Raw genomic sequence first — 19,378 nt, forward strand, 5'->3', positions numbered from 1 at the left:
TCTTTCATTTTCATATCCAACATGCTGTCCTATTATTTTTCACAATCGAAACCTTCTATTTAAACAGTTCAGAAAGCATAGGGACACAGCTCTGACTCTACACAGTAGATACTTATTCTGTTTGGACCTGGTTATACATAAATAGAAATCCATCCTACTTGCAACTGTGCTATGTGTTGGAACTGCCTTTGGTTAAAACTGAAAACTATATTTATTCCCCCTCTTTAATGAAGAATGATACCTTGGAGAAGAAACACACAACTCTTTATAACTTAGGATAAAAGAGCTTAATTTAGGCAATGGCAGATTGTAAAGGAACAAAGGAATTGAAATGATGTTAAGGCAAGTTATGGGGGTGTGTTGGGGGAGGGAGGTAGCAAATTTCAGCTCAATGGAAAAACATTCCCAACAACAGGTCTCTGCCTGAAAATGGAATGCGCTGCTTCATGAGGTGGTGAGCTCCCTAAGAGCCAAGGTTATTAAGCCGAGGTCATATAAGTAGATTTTGTCAGGAGTGTTCCTTTTCAGGTATAAATTGGACCAGATTGCTTCTATAATCCCATAAAATTCTAAAATTACTATAGAATCAGAGAATTTCAAAGAAATCTGTATAATCATTCCAGAAAGCTACGATACTTCCATGTAGCAATTTAAGATCTGAAAGGAAAAATATAAATAAAATCACGCTACAGAGTAAAATAGATACTCGGTACATATTGGTCTTTGCAGAAGTCTAACATTTTCCTTATGTTTCCAATTTACTGTTGTTCAATTGTTTTAAGTTGTGTCTGACTCTTTGTGACTCCATTTGGGGTTTTCTTGGCAAAGATATTGGAATGGTTTGCCATTTCTTTCTCAAGCTTATTTTTATAGCTGAGGAAACTGAGGCTAACAGGGTTAAATGATTTGCCTTTTGTCATACAGCTAGTAAGTGTGAGGTCAGCTTTGAATTCAGAAAGATTCTTCTTCCTGATTCCAGGCTTGGTACTCTGTCCATTGTGCCACCTAGCAGCCCTATGTTTCCATCCCTGCCCTGGAATCTACTTAAGTCAGGTCTTAAGATTCCAACCTTCCTTTTGATTGGCACTGGGAGAAGGACTTTGGAGTACATTCAGCTGGTGAGGGAATAGGAAGAATGACTTTAAAAGTAATAATTAAAACCCAGGTCAACAAATTGTGTACAGGTGTAAAGGACATCTATAGAGCCAGCCTTAGGCAAAAATGATATAGACGAAGTTTGTCTATAGTGTGTTATTGATATACTCCGTTCTATTTCTGGAGTCCCTTGCCCTTTTTCTCTAGGAAATCCTATGTCCTGTTGCTGTCTCCCTCTTCCCTCTTTATAAAAACCTGGTCTCTTGGATAAGGATCTGATATCCAGGATTAATATGAATTTAGCACCACAGGTTATCTTTTCCAAGGGCACCTACGTTTTGAGCCTTATTTCTCATTGTGAATGAAAGACTCTGTGCCCATTTTAAATGATTTTCAAGCATCAGCCAATAGGTAGAGGGGAAAAAAACTTTTTGGAGAAGACTCTTCTGCATTTCTGAATTAATGCAACACAGTGTCCACATACATACACACACACACACACACACACACACACACACACGTATTTAAGACCTATGGTTTTATTAGTGTAGGAAGTGCCTTTCTGTACCAAGACAGCTTAACATCTATTACTTAAAAGATTAATATTAATTAATTAAAAAATTAAATTAATCTTAGGGAGTTGCCCAATACATTGAGAGGTCAAGGGACTTGACTAAGGTCACATGAATATGTCAGAAGCAGGACTTGAACCCAGGTCTTCCTAATTCTGAGGCCAGCTCACTGTTCACTTCACAACTGAATCTCTACTATCTTCAATATCACTTTTACCACATGTTTTAAGAAGCCAACTTGAAAAAAACAGGAAAAGGATATGTTATAGTGAAGATTCTATGCCTGTGTCTTTCTTTCCTTGTCAGATTCTTCTAAATTATTTTTCTAAAATGTCCTCTTGCTATACAAAATTAAAACTCTGTGGTCCATCAAGTTGGTAATATGTCATGTGCTTACTAGCTGTGTGGCCTTGAGAAGTCACTAAGCTCTTTAACTCAATTTCGTCATCTTTAAAGTATGGATGATCATAGCACCCTCCTAATAGAAATGTCATGATAAAATGAGAGAATATCTGTAAAGGACTAGAATTCAGGGGTAAGGAACCTGGGGCCTCGAGGCCAGGTGTGGTCCTCTAGGTCCTCAAGTGTGGCCCTTTGACTGAGTCCAAGTTTTACAGAACAAATCCTTTTACTTAGGGGATTTGTTCTATGAAGTTTGGATTGAGTCAAAGGGCTGCATTTGAGGACCTAGAGGACCACACATGGCCTCAAGGCTGCAGGTTCCCCACCCCTGTGCTAGATAAATGCTAGTTATTCCTATTATTAAAATCATCTGTTGTAATGTTAATACAATTTGAAAATCTTCCCTGCCCCTTAACCCTATGTGACCTGTTTTGAACCTGAGTCACATGGAAGGTTGAGTCGCATGAGCCTGGGTCACAAGGGTTGTGATGCCCTCTCTCCCTGAAGAAATGTATATATACTGTGAGTTTAGCATTTTGCTTTGGGGCTCACTCATGGGAAGAGTGTTCATGTGATGTAGCCAGATGAGACTCTGAGTAACCATTGAAGAGCCCCCTCAGCTTTGAAAAACCTAGATGTCGGTACTTCTCTCTCTGGTAACTATGTATGTATTACTTTTGGTCAGACAGTTGGAAGCCCTCTCTGTTGATCTTTGCTGTTTGTATTTGCTCTGTTTATGTAATTTCTGCTTGTAACTTCTGTTTATATTTTCTCTGAAGTTCAGGGGCTGACTTTTCCCCTGAACTAAGTGAATGATACATATATATATATATGTATATATATATATATCTTATTAAAATAAGATTGGTGACCCCTCTAAAGCTGCTTTCCTTTAGAAAAGCATATCAAAGAGCCTGTGCTAGCAGCCCTCCTGTGTGCTGGTGTTATTGGTCTTACACAGCCACAACAGCTGCAAGTAGTGTTGTTATTACATCTGTTTACTTTGCCTCGGTAACAAGGCTCCTTTTCACTTCTCCTTCCTTGTTACTGATGGTGTTATTTAGAAGATCATAAAAACCTAGACATAAAGATGGAGGGGACCTTAGAGGTAACCTTGTTCAACCTCCCAATTTAACTGTTTAGAAAATAGTCTCAGAGAAAGTGGCAGAGATAGGATTCAAATTCTGATCTTAGGACTCCAAGTACAGCACCTCAGAGTTAAGACCATCTGACTTCATGTCTTTCTTCTGATACACCATTTGTGGGACTCTGGGCACCTTTCAGTGTCCCCAGATAACTAGCTAAGATTTTAAATGACAGATCTGCATTGATAAAGAGATTTTGCTCACTGGGTGTTCCTTATACCAAAGAACTCACAGGTTTAAAATATGCTTTTTAAAAAGCATCCCTTCAGAGAAGACCGAAAATCGTTTTCTGCATACTTAAATTGAAAGATGCTGATTGTTTTGAGCTAAACTCTGATCTTGCTTTTAAAGTACTGCAACACTCTCTTCCCCTACCTGAACCTACAGTCCATAGGTCCTATGGGTCTTCATGTTCTTTTCTCAGCTAAAACTGCAGCCTCTTGCTATCGTTAAACAAACAAATGAAAAACTTCCCAAAACAACCACTGGCTAGTTTTCTTCACTGGATCATAAAAGGAGAATTGCTATAACAACAATTAGGAGGTATCTCTTATTGTTGAAGATCAAACCTTCCCTTAGTCTTAAAAAGTAGATCCATACTAGAAGATCTGCTCAGAATACAGGAGAGAAGGGAAGTTTGGAAATTCTAGGAAGGGAGAAACTCTTATAGTGATATTGTTGTTGTTCAGTCGTGTCTGACTCTTTGTGACCCCATTTGGAGTTTTCTTGGCAAAGATACTGGAGTGGCTTGTCATGTCCTTCTCCAGCTCATTTTACAGGTAAGGAAACTGAGGCAAAGAAGGTTAAGTGACTTGCCCAGGGTCACACAGCCAATAAGTGTCTGAAGCCAGATTTTAGCTCAGCAAAGTGAATCTTCCTGACTCCAGGACTGGTACTCTATCCACTGTGCCTCCTAGCTGCCCTTACGGTGACACAAGAGAATAAATGGTGTATAGTTCTATCTGAAGAAGCTGGTCTAATTTTCTCTTACTAGACCTTTCCTTCCTATGCCTTTTCTGTGCATCTATCAGTGCCTATCTGTTTCTCTCTGTGAAAAAGAACATAGGAACTCTGTAGCTGGAGTGGTCTACTATGTATAGATCAGGTAGCAGTTTCTCCCTCCTTTTATTTAATTTATTAGCATGGTGGCTTAAGGGGAGAATCCAAGGGACAAAGAGGAAGCATTTTTACTCTTGAATATGGGAAGTCCCTGGTGTAAGGAAGAGCAGATTACCATTTTGTGTTTACATAGTACATACCTCTGGAGAGCTTAATGTACTTCTCCAGCTTTTAAAATTAGAGCTCATAACATTTGTATGAGCTTCCAGGTATACAGTTTCTCTAGGGGAAACTAAAGAATAGAAGTTAACTGACTTGCTCTGGGTCACAAAGCAAATCAGTAGCAGAGTTGAAAATGGTTCAATATTGATTCTTAGCTGTAATCAGCAGAACATGCCCATGTTCACCCTGAAAGCAAATCTTATATTCCTTTTAAACACTTGCAGGACAGAGTGGCACAAGTGAATATGCCCACATGTCTAAGAATTCCACATTCATTAGGGAAAGTCTCAAAGGTAATAGGGAATGATAGCTGACACCTTCAGAATGCTGAGTTGGGGTTGATTTGAAAAATATAAAAAAATTAATTAAGGTGCTTTGTTATTAAAGATCTATGGGTTAGTCCTTTCCAACAACATTGTTGACCTTAGCAAGAGTTTGGTCCTTGGGACCCTGCATAAGCCTCCTCTGGCTTTCCCTCTTTGTATATGTCAATACAATCTAGCTGGGACTTGCCACCCGAATGGTCCCTGGGAAGTTCAGTGTGAGTTCTTTAAAGGCAACACCAATTACTGCTGCTAATTGTTATAGAAGTTCTTTCTGAAATGAGCAAATACAGTGGCAGGCTTTCTAAACAGATGTCTCAGGGAGGTCAAGGTGACAAAAAGTCAGACACCCCAGGAGCTACAGAGAATTAGATGTACATGCATTACTTGCCAAGAGGAAAAAGAAAATAGTATCTGGGAAAAAAAGCCATGGGGATATTCTAGATATAGAGCCAGAAGAGATCTCAGAGGCCATCTAGTCCTCATTTTGCAGCTGAGGAAACTGAGGAACAAGGAGCTTAAATGACTTGCCCAGGGTCATAATCTAATATATTTTGTCAGAGGTGGAATTTAAATCCAGGTTCTCTAACTCCTGAGGTAGTGCTTCAGTTCAGTTCAGTGTACAACATTGAGCATACAATGTGTACATGTAATCATATGCGTATATATATCATATGTATATATGTATGTGTGCATATATATATATGTGTATATCTATAGATCTATATATATAATCACACAGAGGGATCAATAATTTAGGCTTGTTCTAGCCTGCCATTGTGTGATAGGGACCCTCAGAAGGCTCCTTTGTCTGCACACTCACCCAGTGGGCACTTGAATCAGATAGGGTAGTTAGAACAACTCTTTCCTTTGGGCTACTCCTGATTGAGGCACCAGAAGCCCCTCTCAAGCCTGTAGTGCATCGATTCACCCATGTCATAAAGCGATTCCTATTTGGTGATGTGGGCTTCCAGGGCCAAGGGATGGGCACGTAATTGTTCACCATAATAGAATCAAATAACCTCCAGGCTCTCAAAGACCCCATCCCAACCCAGCATGGTCCATGTTGAAGCAGGATGTCCACTCTGCAGGGCCATCTATGGGGTAGGGAGTGACAAGCTGGCATTCAGAGGGACAGAGAGGGCATGGGGCCCCTAGATCATGCTTCCTGAGAGGCTGGCCCAAAATCAGCCAACCCAGGGTGTCAACCCACCACCCCCAACTCCAGCCTTCCTCCCTCTGACCCTGTCCTAATACTAGAGTCCTCCTAGTATGAGACAGAGCAGTGGAGCTAGGTCTGGAGTTAAGGGTCCCAACTTTGCCTTCTTCCTAACTGTGCTAACTTAACTCCTGATCTCAGAGCCACGTGAAGTAGACTTAATTCTTTGGGAGGATGTAAACTCTTTGAGGACAGAAATGGTCTCATTTTTTATTGGTATCCCCAGGGCCTAGCACAGTGCCTGCATTATATTAGGTGCTTAATAAAAATGTTTATTGAGTTATTCATTATAAAGAGAAGGTGAAAGTAGCACCTGAATACCAGAAATTCCTATGCATTCAACTCTCAGTGGCCCTTGAAGGTAGCAGGAGTGTGCTAGAGTCAGCTTTAAAGAACCCTGAGAATAAATTGTTAAATTTTCAGTGTGAGCATTTATGCCCCAGAAATCAGCAAATGCTACAAATCAGGGTTTGATTTATTGTTTAGTTGATTGTCTAGACTTAAGAAAGTGATGGATTCATTTCCCACCTGGCTGCTCACCTGGACCACCCACCATTGTCTCTAGAAACCCATCTTCCTGCAAGATCAAATTAACTCTGAAGTTCATTCCTCTCCAGTACCCCTTGTCCTTGAGGCCCTGCCCCCCCTCTATTTTGAGAGGATGGAGAGTAGACATCTGAGAATTCTTTCCAGATCATCTATTTAAGGAAGGGCCTAAGGCAGATCCCTCTTCATTTCCCATCTGGCTGCAGGACTTCATTATTCTCTTCCCCCTAACCTGCACGCCATGCCCATGCCAGGTACCCTCTTTCCCCTCTCCCCCTGTCAATTACTTTTTATGTGTTGTCTTCCCCATTCAAGTGTAAGTGCCATGAGAGCAGGGACTATCTTTTACCTTTCTTCATATCCCCAACACTTAGCACAGTGCCTGACACATACTAAGCTTTTAATAAATTTCATTAACTGACTGATGGAGAAAATGTTCATAATTCAGATTACACTTAGAAGTATGTTTTGTGTCCTTTTTTCCCCTGAAGAGCAGGATTTACCAGGACTCCACTGGTCAGGGGCCCAGAACATATGGCTATCCCAGCTGCTGCTCCTGTGCTAGGATCGTAGACTTTGAGCTACAAAGGACCTTATACATCATCTATTTTCGAACTCCTCATTTTACAAGAGAAGAAACTGAAGCACAAAGAAGTTAACCACAGGGCTGGAGGTGGTACAGATAATAAGTAGCAGGATTTAAATACAGATCTTAATTCCACATTCAATTACCCTTTCCACTACAACTCAGTGCTTTTTTCTACTCCTAAAGATTATGTTGTTCTTTTGCATCTGCCTGTCCCCATCAATGGCTATAGGCTCCATTTGGTCCCTCGCTCCCTCTCTTTGGAGCCCATAGGGAAGGGCTGGGCTTGGGATCCTTTGGTCCTGAGAGAGCAGGTTACTACAACTATTGAATATAAGTAATTCTCAGGTCTTCACTCCACTTTCAATCCTATAATTTCCATCCCCTCTTTCAAAGAGCATTGAGCCACAAAGTGTGCTGCTAGGGGGCGTAATAAGAGATGTAAGAGGAAAATAAAAGAAGCAAGTCCTTCGGGAAGAAGGGAAGAATGGTTTCCTTCTTTTATTTTGTATAGACTTGTTGCTGTTTGTTCATTTTAGGTCCAACCTCCCCCTCCCCAGTTTTCTCCCCCCTCCCCACCCTCTACGCAGTGGTGCGAGACATATCTATTTAGAGCAGGAATTCTTAACCTAGGGTTCATAGATTAGGGATTCATGTATAGATACAAGGGGATCTCTGAATTTGATTGGGAAACTATATATATTTTTATTTTTACTGACCTTTGGTTTCCTTCACAATCATATTATTTTATGCATTTAAAAACATTATTGTGATAAGGAGTACATAGGCTCCATCAGACTACCAAGGGATCCATAGTGTAGAAAAGGTTAAGAACTCTGGAGTTAGAGAGAGGAAATTCACAAGCATTAAATAGAAAACAATTTAGGTTAAACAAGTGCTTTAGGGATTCAGAATAAGGGAGGAATCATTATAAACAGGAGTACAGTGAGGAAAATTTCATGGAGGAAGTGAAGTAGCTCTTGAGCATTTTTATTGGGGAGTTGTGAGAGACAATGATAGTGAGGTAAAGGCAACTAGTAGAGATGATCAAATGATGGAAAATGAAGAGTTTAAGTTTTGTCTAATAAGCTTCAGTGAGCCATATTAAGGTCTTAATAAAGGAAATGACATGAAAATTGTATTTAAGAAGATGAATATGTCAGAAGTATGTCAGATGGACTGGAGACAGGAAGAATAGAGACTTTGGTTTTTCTAGCCATGAAGAGATAAGAGCATGAACTAAGCTAAGACCAATGGGAACTGAGAGGAAAAAATTGATTTTTTGAAACACTGAGAAGGACCTATTGACAAATTGGTAAGCAGTTGAATGTGGGGGATGAGAGAGACATTGCTGAGGCTTTAAACTCTGGGGAATTCGCTTCCTACATTGGCAAGTTACTTGGGCTGCTATGAGGTACTTAGGCTCACAACTTTCTGTTTCCAGGGACAGTGGCCACAGTCACCTGCCTTTAAGTTATCACTTAATAGAATTTTTTATTTATTTTCAATTCAGTTCTCTAGCTTCAATATTCTTTCACTTTGTTGCTTTTATAGAATGGTTCTCTGATTAAAATTCAATTATAAAATAGGAGAAAGTCTAGCATTTTAAACAAGCAAGATAAACCAAAAATAATTAATTGTAATTCCATTTTAAAAAGTCTACAAAAGTATCTGAAGGCACTATCTAGAGTCTGTGTGTAGGGATGACATTTGCTTTCTTTTTTATTTTTTTAAGGTCAGAACCTAGGATAATGAATACGAAAATGCCTTTAAAATGACAAAGAACATATAAATACAAGATATTCATTTTTTTTATCATCACTGTTAGGTACCCACATTGCCTTTCTCTGAAATATCCTGTATCTTTTGTAGTCATCAACCTTCTCCCTCTATAATAATAGTAACTGACACACATGCCACTTTAAACCCATTTTATATGTTATTTCATTTGAGCCTCAAAACTGCCCTGTAAAATCAGTTCTAAAGGCATTATTTTTAGCTGAAAAATCCTATGTGTTGTCTCCACCTGTTAGAATACTAAACTCTCTGATAGTATGGATTGCCTTCGTTTTTGCATTTGTATTCTCAGCCTTTAGCACAGATCTTGGCACATGCTAACCACTCAACAAATGCTTTTTCATCCATTTGTTCTTTATTATCTCTACTTTGCCTAGGAGGAAAGTAAGGTTCATAGACACATAGTTGGTAAGTGTCAGAGAGAGAATGTGAAGCATAGTCTTCCTGACTTTACTAAATATGGCATTCTCTCTGCCCTGCCAGACTGCCTCTAGGTGATTCCTTTTTCTCTATCCTGCATCACTCTGGAGGTAGCTTCCTTTCTATACCCCTTCCTCTCTCATGTCAGTTTGATGTTGCTGCCACTGAGGAAGCTCACTGCCCTCCTGGGAAAGTGTTCTCTCCTCCAGACCTTTATTTCTATCTCTTCTTTTCTTTGGGATGTGAGGGTAGGGAAACAAGCTCTCTTCTTTGGCGGACACTCTAACAAAACAAGTGATACTTTTCCATTTGTCTATCAACACGTTTGCCTTCCCTTCTTCTGTTGTGTAAAAGCTCATATGAGGTGGCTGTCAACCATTGAAATTGTTGAGGATTAAAAAGGCATTTACAACTCATTTCACTTATGTTAAGCAATTTCTCAAGCCCCAGACACAGGTATTGTATATGGCTGGCTATGTAGGTATTCACACTCCACATGGTATAAAACATTCTGTATTATTGATTAACCTGAATTAAAAGTATGCTCTTTGAAATATTTATGACTGGGCATCCTCCCAAAACATTTATATGAGAGGAAGTAAATAACTTAGATGAATTTTCAGTTTTCATAGACATCATTTACTTATCATGGATGCATTGCTATATGTCCTTGTTACTACATCTAGGTATATATAACACAATTTCTGGAATATGTTAAAGTCCATCCATTGAATGAGCATTTATGAAGTGTCTCCTGTATGCAAAGTACAATGTCCATATTACTATGTGAATAAAGCTTGCAACGTTTAATATTCATGATCTTGAAATAAAGTATACTGATGATGCACTTAAATTCACCATTGTTACTGACTCTCCCATCCCCACGAAGTACATGTTTTATTTCTATGTTGTAGTTCTTACCTTGCCAACATACAAAGGGTCAGTTCCAGTGTATTCTTCCAGAACAAAGAATTGATTCCAAACCCAACTTCTTTTCATTCGTTGATGCAAATGTGTCTTGTCCGACAGATGTATTTCCAGTTCTTTGAGGGGCATGGGAGTGACAGACAGCACTGTGGTTGTAAGGTCCATCAACCCACAAAAATACAAGGACATGCCAAGTCCAAGCCAACTCTTTGCTTTGCTCATTCTACCAGAGGTCCACATGGGTTTGCCAGGGTGTCAAAAAGTAAAGCAAAAGAAAAATCACTAGAGTTCAGCAATTTCTTGAGATGAAAAACTTCCGTTTATTGGGCCTTTAGATCTTTCAAATGAGATCCTGCTTGGAGTCTGACCACTTGAAGAATGATCTCCTGTCAAGTTAGACAAAAGACACTTCGATGATGTCAAGTTTCTCCCTTGTGTTTGAGCAAGTTCTCAAGAAATACAAATAAGTATTCAGTTTTCAACTCAAAGAATTAAAAAGTGATGACATGCTATCACTTCAATAATGTTTGGGTAATGAATAATATTTTGGTAAAAATCTTGCTATCTGTAGTCCTAAACCTTTGGACATGGATTTCATTGGGGATGCAGCTAGTGAATAAATTTCTTCTCTTTTGGTAACTTAGCTGCAGGGTTTTGCTGTATTATTGATTGACCTGAATTAATAGTATACACTTTGAAATATTTATCATCAGACAACCTCCCCAAACATTTAAAAATAGAATTCACTTCCAAAATTTATAGCAGATTACTAATATTTCCATTAGGAGAATAGCTTTTCTTGTTTTATCGAAAAGTAAAAACAAAAGCAAGCTTGGTCTTGTTACTACTCTTCAGTACCTGCACCCTGTCCATTATTGATAACGTTACCAAACTTGGATTTCATTTATAAGCTGCTGTGAATCACTTGTGACTTTAATCATTCTTTCCAGACCATTGTGGAATTCAGGTTTCACACTCTGCTGCCTCTTTTCCCAGGAGCTGATAGGGGCTGCTAATGTGACATTTCTAGGATTTGAACGGTCAGTTAATCATTATATCATCCACAAAAGGCTTTAAAGGGCTGATGGTCACATGCTACTAGGGCTGGCTAAAAGAGTCAAACCAACACATTTTTCCTGCTTAAGTGTGAAAGGCTTGTTTAGGCAGAGGAATGTGGACCGTCATCATGGGACACTTTTTCATCCCTTGAGGTTCTTTTGTTGCTGTGAAGTCAGATTAACCAGTGACCTCACTTCTGGGTTAGAGATTATAGCAATCTATTCTTCTCTGATTTGGATGGGTTTAATGAGGTGGTAGAGTACTAGAGGTACCCTGTCAGAACAGCCTCAATATCCTTGTGGATCTAATGTTGTCACTATTCATTCTAAGGACTTTTGTCTCCCTATCACAACAAATGGACTCTTCGATACGTATGTTTGGATTTAGCAGTTAAACAATGTTCCTTTTTACCAAGCATAAATTAAATGTGTTGAAATGAGCTTTCTTCCTGCCCCCAACCTACAAAAACTTCAATAAAATGGTTATCAAATCCTCACAGCTAAAGTTGTTGAGGATTAAAAAGACATTTAATACTTATTCCTATTTCTGCACGAGCAAGTGAGAGCTACCAAATAAGGAGGAATGAATGATGAAGAGTTGAGAATGAATGAAGCAGAATGGGAGAGACTGATCATCTGAAAAGCTACAATTCTGAAAGCAGAGTGAAGTGAGAACAACCCAGCTATATACTCTTTAGGATGACAACCCTCAGTGAAAAACACAAAGATGTTGCTGTCATAGACTAGGTTAGTGGAGGAAAGAGTGGACAGTCCCTCTTTTTCTGATCCTACAGACATGAAGAAGCCCAAGCAGAATTGCTCTTACTGCTGTTGATGGATTAGCATTCTAGAAAAAGGAATTCTTACTCCAACAATACGTAGGAGTTATAAACTATTTCTAAGTTTTGTTTCTATATTACCTATAGTGTCTAATATATCCCTCCCCCATACTGCCTAGAAAGCCATTCTTTATAATAAAAGACTAAAAAGAAGAAGAAAAACATAGACAAGCAAGCTGTTCAGCAAGCCTTGACTGAGTCTGACATCATATGTAGTGTTTCATACCCCAATGTATGCCAAAAAGGGAGGGAGCTACATATCTCATATCTTTTCTTTGATTGCTAATTTCACAGTACTGAATTGTATTTTTTGGTTGTTCTTTCCATTTGCATTGCTGTAATAATTGTATGTATAATTTTCCTGGTTCTGCTTATCTCACTTATATCAGTTAAGTTTTGTGTTCAGTCATTTCAGTTGTGTTTGACTCTTCATGACCTCATTTGGGGTTTTCTTGGCAAAGATACTGGAGTGGTTTGCCATTTCCTTCTTCAGCTCATTTTACAGATGAGAAAATTGAGGCAAACAGGGTTAAGTGACTTGCCCTGTGTTACATAGCTAGTAAGTGTCAGAGGTCAGATTTGAACTCAGGAGGATGAGTCTCCTGACTCCATGTCAAACGCTCTATCCATTGTGCCATCTAGCTGCCCCATATCAATTATATAAGTCTTATTATGTACTTCCTACATGCTTCTTAGTATTTATCACATACATTGTTTCTTAGAAGGAGTAATATTCCATTATGTTTATATACCACATCTTGTTTAGTCATTCAGTTGGAAGTTCTGAGAGAAAGAATTATGCTGTCTCAGGGCATCTAAGGTGGCAATCTATAGGCATGGTACATTATCTAGGGAAAGATGTGAGAAAAAATAGCTCCTCCCAGCCCCTTGACAATAGCTACTAATAAGACATAAAGAAAACTTTATGGAATATACATTTTCTTAGGTCTAGAAGGAACTTTGGACTAGGAAACCTTCCACTGACACATTACCTATGTGATCTTGAGAAAATCACTTATTGCACATGGGCTTTCAGTTCCTCATCTCTAAAATGAGATGGTTACCCTCTATGGATAGCTTCTAAGGTTCCTTTTACTCTCAATCTGTAGTCTTAATATCTATGACTGAATAAGCCTTCCTTTTCTACCTTACAAGGTTATTAAGATCAGCATCAAATGAAATAGCATATGTGAATGAACTTTAATTCTAATAATAGCTGTTGTTGATAGAGCATTTTAGATTTACAAAATTTTGCGCATATTTTATCCTCATACCAATCCTGGGAAAGCAGTTCTACAGGTATTATTATCCTATTTTTATCCTTAAAGATGCAATAACTGAGCCCAAGAAAGGTAAATGACTTGATCGTGATCATGTGGCTAATGAATATTAAAGGAAGAATTTGAACACAGGTCTCTCCTGTCTCCAAGTATTCTTCCTAATAAACCATGCTATTTTCTAATTATAATAACAAACTGAAAACTGTAATGTGATATAAAAATGGAAAAAAAATATAATTAGCACTTGAACAATCACACAAAATAGTAAAAGGAGAAATTACCTTGGTTGTACATGAAAATGGAGACACAATATGGCATGTTAAATTGTTATCAAAGTGTTTGGTTGTGGGCATATAATTTCTTAGATCCCTACAGAATCTGCATGTAACAATTGCCAATTGGTAATGAATTCTAGGGTTTTTCCAACAGCCTACCTTGGTAATCATCAAAAGCTGTTTCAACCTCATGGGTATTGTGTAGACCATGGGGGTGGGGAACCTCTGGCCTTGAGGCCACATGTGGCCCTCTAGGTCCTCAAGTGTGGTCCTTTGACTGAATCCAAATTTCACAGAACAAGTCATAGAAAGTTTGGATTCAGTCAAAGGGTAGCACTTGAGTACTCAGAGGGCCACATGTGGCATCAAGACCACAGGTTCCCATACCTGGGAGAGTTACCTTGTAGTGAACAACCTAGCTACTAATTTATTTTTGGTCAAAGTTTACAATGGATATAGGAGCTGTGTGTATTTCATTCGTGCAAGGTGGAAACTCTGTTACCTTCTATGATCAGTTTAATATCTGTTTGTTTCCTTTGCAAACGTGTGTGTGTGTGTGTGTGTGTGTGTGTGTGTGTGTGTGTGTGAGTATGTGAAGAATTTTCATCCAATCTGCTTTATCTGGGAGACTCTTATACAAAATTGTATTGAAGAATAGATTAATAAGGCACCAATGCAAAACTCCATTCTTTCTTAGGGATCCCAGCAAGTCAATACATTTGTCCCCATTTTTTTCAAAATATATTTATGCCAATTAAAGACTCATGCTTTGCGTTTCTTTAGGACACATGAAGGCCTGTGTGATCACTGAGCAAACTGGTGGTATGCCTGGTCTGCACAGCCCATACAAAACCTACCTACTGAGCTCCAAGGGAACACAGTCCCAAGGGCAAAACCAATGGACTGTTTCCATGTTAAATAACTCAATAGTTTAAAATTAAGTGAAGGACTCTGCCTAGTTCCTCTTCAGGCTAAATACATAAGAAGAAAAATCACCTATAACTCTTTAGAAAGTGAAATCAAGGCTGTAAATAGTTGGATTATAAATGTCACATGTTAAAAACGGTTTTTATGTAATTGAAGAGAAAAACAGTCAATAAAGCAATTCCAGAAAAGATGAATAATGGCTGTTTGTAGATGGTTTCTCTACTTCTGCTCTTTCATAGTGAGATAATGAACATATATGTACACACATAAACATATAAACATACACAATACACGTATATCTATGCATGTATACTATGTATATTGTATACATATATATATATACATATATATGCAAGTATATGAGTGTGTGTATATACATACATATAATACTTGCTCTGAAAGGAATGCATTAGTGGAAATTGACTACCACATTAAATGAGTCCTTAAAAAGTTTTTTCCCCAGACATCTTGACTGAAGAAAGCAAGCAACTTGCTAATGAACTTAGTAGGAAGAAATTAAAGTTGAAAGAAAAGTGTGCTTCAAGAGGATTGTTTATTTTGTTCCTTGAATTTGTTGTGATATTTCAAATATTTTTTTGGTGGGAGGTAGAAGGATGGGTGGGAATAGCTTTCTCTTTTAAATGAACTAGGCTGTTATATTCTCCCCTTGATTTCCTGCCTCTGTACCCCATTTTCCTTAGCCTTTCATGGTTCATGGAAGCACTGCTTTGTGAAACTCGAAAGATAACCCCTCAGCAGCCAAGGGTAAAGCATGCTTGGGAGTCTCTCAAAGCAGCCAAGATGGCTTTACTGCTCGACTTAGCCTAATGCATGGTGCGGTTACCTCAGTTTAGATTGTTTCGGGGAGTTAAGCTACTTTCATAATGGTATTTAGTTTAGTTATGGAAAGAGCCCTGAAATTGCACTAAGGAAAAAACCCTCAGTTTTGTTATTTTTTTTTATTAAGATCTTGGATAATAGAATGAAACATGACAGTGCACCATATGGTGCATCAACATTAAATCAGAATACACTTCATTGTCACAAAGTGACTTCTACAGACCCATCAACCTTCTCTCTGGGGAAAGACAAGCAAACTCCTTTGATTTTAGTATTCAGAGTCCTTTAGTGCAGAGTAAAGAATTCCCAGAAAATGACGGGGGCCGTCACATCAGCTACATCAGAGGGAAAGGCTTACATGACTGTCACATATCTGGAGATGTTCGATGCTTAAACAGAAACTTCTGTAAGGAAGCTTTTACTTTAAAAGACTACCAAAAAAAGCTCTAAATTTTCCCAACAAACAAATAAAGTTGCAGAACTAGTGTAGTGAGGAATAAAAGGCCCTGGATTTGGAATCCAGAGACCTGATTAAATCTCTCCCCCAGATACTTATTAGCTGTGTGACCCTGGGCAAGTTACTTAATTTCACTTGGTCTCAGTTTCTTTATGTGTAAAATTACTGTTTTGAGGATCAAATCATACAATACAACACATGAAGTACTTTCCAAGTCTTAAAGTACTTTGCAGGGGGGCGGAGCAAAGATGGCAGCTGGAAAGCAGGGACTTGACTAAAGCTCTCCCCCAGGTCCCTCCAAACACCTATAAAAATGGCTCCAAACAAATTCTAGAGCTGCGGAACCCATGAAATAGCAAAGGGAAACAGGGCTCTGGCCCAGTACAGCCTGGATGGTCACATGGAGCTGTGAGGAGAGTGGAGCAGAGCCCAGCCTGGGCTGCACCAGGACCAACCAGACCAGGAGCCAGGTGAAACAGGCATAGTGCCCTGAATCAGTGAGCTGTGGCAGTTTCCAGATTTCTCAACCCACAAATGCCAAAGACAACAGAGAGGGTTAGTAAAGCTGCTGAGACAGAGTGAAAAGAGTTCGGGGTTGGCCACCACCCCCAGGGCAGTGGAAGTGGTGCAGCTCTGAGGCAGCTTCCAGAGCTACAGCTGCAGTTGCCTCTGGCCCTAGGCCCACCTGGTGGGAGGAATTAAGTGGCGGATTAGAGCGGGAGTGCAGAGCCTGCTTGTATCTGAGTCATGGTCCCGGATGGCAGTTCTTGGGGGAGGAGGAGCACTGGTGTGGCAGAATGTGCCATGTAGAAGTAGCTCTGAAAACAGCAGTGAAGCCTCTCAAGCCTGGGACAAAGTACTCTCTACTCTACAAGCAGTCTTACCCTAACAAAAAACTCAAGGGTCAAGTAGTTGACTGGGAACATGAACAGGCAGTGAAAACGGTCTCAGATTCAGACTCAGACTTTGGAATCTTTATCTGGTGACAAAGAAGACCAAAACATACAGCCAGAAGAAGCCAACAAAGTCAAAGAGCCCACATCCAAAGCCTTCAAGAAAAGTATGAAGTGGTCTCCAGTCATGGAAGAGCTCAAAAAGCATTTGGAAAAGCAAGTAAGAGAAGTAGAGGAAAAATTGGGAAGAGAAATGAGAAGGATGCAAAAAAAAAAACCGTGAAAAACCACTGACCTGGAGAATAGATCCAGGAGAGATAATTTTACAATTACTGGACTACCTGAAAGCCATGATCAAAAAAGAGCCTAGATATCATCTTTCAAGAAATTATCAAGGCAAACTGCCCTGATATTCTAGAGCCAGAGGGTAAAATAGAAATTGAAAGAATCCACAGATCACCTCCTGAAAAAGATCCCAAAAAGAAAACTCCTAGGAATATTGTCACCAAATTCCAGAGCTCCCAGTTCAAGGAGAAAATACTGCAAGCAGCCAGAAAGAAACAATTTGAGTATTGTGGAAACACAATTAGGATAACACAATATCTAGGAGCTTCTACATTAAGGAACTGAAGGGCTTGGAATATGATATTCTGGAGGTCAATGGAGCTAGGATTAAAACCAAGAATCACCTACCCAGCAAAACTGAGTACCGTGCTCCAAGGAAAAATATGGATGTTCAATAAAACAGAGGACTGTCAAGCTTTGTCAGTGAAAAGACCAGGACTGAATAGAAAATTTGACTTTCAAACACAAGAATCAAGGGAAGCATGAAAAGGCAAACAAGAAAGAGAAATCATAAGGGACTTACTAAAGTTGAACTGTTTTGTTTACATTCCTACATGGAAAGATTATGGGTATAATTCATGAGACCTCAGTATTAGGGTAGCTGAAGGGAATATATATATGTGTATATATATACATATATGTATATATACATACATACATATATAGACAGAGGGCACAGGGTGAGTTGAACATGAAGGGATGATATCTAAAAAAATAAAATCAAATTAAGGGATGAGAGAGGAATATATTGGGAGAGGGAGAAAGGGAGAGATAGAATGGAGTAAATTATCTCACATAAAAGTGGCAAGAAAAAGCAGTTTGTTGGAAGGGAAGAGGGGGCAGGTGAAGGGGAATGAGTGAATCTTGCTTTCATCAGATTTGACTTGAGGAGGGAATAACAAACACACTCAATTGGGTATCTTACCCCCACAGGAAAGAAGAAGGAAGCAGATAAAAAGGGGGGAAGATAGAAGGGAGGGCAGATAGGGGGAGGAGGTAATCAAAAACAAACACTTTTGAAAAGGGACATGGTCAAGGGAGAAAATTGAATAAAGGGGGATAGGATAGGAGGGAAACAAATATACTTAGTCTTTTACAACATGAGTATTGTGGAAGGGTTATACATAATGATACATGTGTGGCCTATGTTGAATTGCTTGCCTGCTTAGAGAGGGTGGGTGGGGAGGGAAGAGGTGAGAGAATTTCAAACTCAAAGTTTTAAAAGGAGATGTTCAAAAAAAGGGTGTTTTTGCATGCAACTGGGAAATAAAATATACAGGCAATGGGGCATAGAAATCTATCTTGCCCTACAAGAAAGTAAGGGGAAATTGGATGGGGGGGGGGGAGTGGGGTGACAGAAGGGGGGCTGACTGGAGAATGGGGCAATCAGAATATATGCCATCTTGGAGTGGGGGGGAGGATAGAAATGGGGAGAAATTTGTAACTCCAAACCTTGTGGAAATCAATGCTGAAAACTAAAAGGAAGTAAACAAGCATTTATTAAATGTTCTTTCTAGTTTCTTCACTGCTTAGCTGCCTAAGTTAGTACTGTGAGACCATTCAGACAGAATGCAACCAGAAAGTCAAAAGTACCAGGTGGGAGTGATTCCCCACTGGTCTTGTAGAAAGGTACTGGCATCAATCATGTCAAGGGGAATGAAAATTTTGTTAGTCATTTCAATCGTCTGATTCTATGTGTCCCTACTTTTCAGGTTTTCTTGGCAAAGATACTTGAGTGGTTTGCTATTTCCTTCTCCAGCCCATTTTAGAGATGAGGAAACTGAGGCAAAGATGGCTAGGAAGTGTCTAAGACTGGATTTGAACTCAGGTCTTCCTGACTCCTGGTCCAATGCTCTGTCTAATGTACCACCTAGCTTCCTTTTTGCCTTATTATTAGGTATCATATCATGTATTGTGGCTACCATAGTATATTCATACACATTTCTCATTTTAATTATCACAACAACCCTGAGAAAGAGAATGGATAGGTATTAGTTCCTTGAGATATATGAGAAATTCCAGCAATGGGTGATTTGCAACAGGATGGACAGTTATTAAGCTTTAGAGACTGAACTTGAACCCTAGTCTCTGGATTCTAAGTCTTTTCTCTCTGCTGGTTTCCTCCTGGTGTTTGTTGTCATCGCTACAGTT

At 39.2% G+C, this 19,378-nt stretch overlaps 1 protein-coding gene across 1 annotated transcript in view; it reads right to left on the minus strand.

Moving 5' to 3' along the window:
- The window catches only part of CDH20 (cadherin 20), a 73,980-nt gene extending 63,327 nt beyond the window's left edge, over window positions 1-10,653 (minus strand). The window contains 1 exon segment of the mRNA XM_036762359.1: window positions 10,308-10,653. Within this exon segment, the coding sequence (XP_036618254.1) occupies window positions 10,308-10,553 (246 nt within the window). The 5' untranslated portion in view covers window positions 10,554-10,653.
- Between the last annotated feature and the right edge of the window lie 8,725 nt (window positions 10,654-19,378).

The sequence above is a fragment of the Trichosurus vulpecula genome, chromosome 1 (assembly GCF_011100635.1).
Source record: "Trichosurus vulpecula isolate mTriVul1 chromosome 1, mTriVul1.pri, whole genome shotgun sequence".
Classification (NCBI taxonomy): Eukaryota; Metazoa; Chordata; class Mammalia; order Diprotodontia; family Phalangeridae; genus Trichosurus; species Trichosurus vulpecula.